At 41.3% G+C, this 1,389-nt stretch overlaps 1 protein-coding gene across 1 annotated transcript; it reads right to left on the reverse strand.

Moving 5' to 3' along the window:
• Positions 1 to 268: 268 nt before the first annotated feature.
• LOC123826019 (putative zinc finger protein 826) lies at positions 269 to 844 on the reverse strand. Its single transcript, XM_045849704.1, has one exon. The coding sequence runs from the start codon at positions 842 to 844 to the stop codon at positions 269 to 271; it is 576 nt and encodes a 191-aa protein (XP_045705660.1).
• Positions 845 to 1,389: the final 545 nt, after the last annotated feature.

A 1,389-nucleotide genomic window follows, 5' to 3' on the forward strand; every position in this document is an offset into this window, starting at 1 on the left:
GTCTCCAAGGATAAAGAAAGTTACTGGTTAAACAACATTTCCCACATTCCCTGCAGCCATAAAACTTTCCTCTTGTGTGTAGTCCCTGATAACAATGATAGTTAATGGAACAGATAAGATTTCCCACATTCACCACACTATTGTTTCTAGGTATGAAACTTGGATGATAACTGAGGTGAATAGTAGACAAAAAAGTATTTCCCCATTTAGTGGATTCATAAGTACTTTATCCAGTGTGAACACTTTCATGAAAGTGGAGGGCAGAGCTTCAGGTACAAGATTTCCCATGTTCGCTACACCTATAAGGCCTTTCTCCAGTGTGAGCTGTGTGGTGCAGACAAAGTTTAGAGCTACTGTTAAAAGATTTTCCATATTCACCAGGCTTATACAGGCTTTCTTCAGTGTGAGTTTTCTTAAGATGATGAAGGAAAAAGCTATGGGTAAAAGATTTTCCACATTCACCACAACTAAAAGGCCTTTTCTCCTGTGTGAATTCTGTGATGAACACGGAGGGCAGAGCTCTGGGTAAAAGATTTACTGCATTTACTGCACTCACAAGGCCTTTCTCTAGTGTGAATTCTCTGATGAAGAAGGAGGTAAGATCTACAGGTAAAACATTTTCTGCATTCACTGCACTCATAAGGCCTTTCTCCTGTGTGAACTCTGTGATGATGGCAGAGGGTAGAGCTCTGTTTAAAACATTTCCCACATTCAATACACTCATAAGGCCTTTCTCCAGTGTGAACTTTCTGATAAGGATGGAAACCAGAGTAACTGGAGTAAGATTTTCCACATTCACTGCACTTATAAGGCCCTTCTCTGGTGTGAACTCTCCGATGAACATGGAGGGATGAAATTCTGATAAAAGACTTGCCACATTCACAACATGAAATGCTCTTTTCCAGTAAGGAATTCTGGGTCCTCAATATGTGTGTTATCACAGCCAATGACTTTCTTTCTTTCTCTTGGGGTGTAATATTTTGCAGTTTGAAAATTCATTCCAGACTTACAGATTTTGTTTTCGCTGTGCATGGTGTAAGCAACTAGTTCCTCATGATATCCAGAGCTGATGAGGAAACATTTTTCAACCTGTCTAGAGGTACAAGGCTTCCATGGCACATAGAATTTGTACCTCTTTGCTAGCAAGACCCTGTCCACATTGCTTATGAAACAATTCTTTTTTGTGTCCTCCAAAACCTGGAGCTTGTGACTCTCTGCACTGAAATAAAATGGTTTTGCACATGCCCCACACCTCAGCAGTGCTGGGCCCTATTGGGTTCCCTGCTGGTCAACCAAGAGGAAAATGTCTCTCAAAATGCACCCACAACTCTCACATGGGTGGCTCTTCTGGGAAGATGGTGTTGACTTCAGATTCATAGCCTTTGAGAC

Source organism: Phyllostomus hastatus, unplaced genomic scaffold, assembly GCF_019186645.2.
Source record: "Phyllostomus hastatus isolate PE091 unplaced genomic scaffold, TTU_PhHast_1.1 phas_contig_133, whole genome shotgun sequence".
NCBI lineage: Eukaryota > Metazoa > Chordata > Mammalia > Chiroptera > Phyllostomidae > Phyllostomus > Phyllostomus hastatus.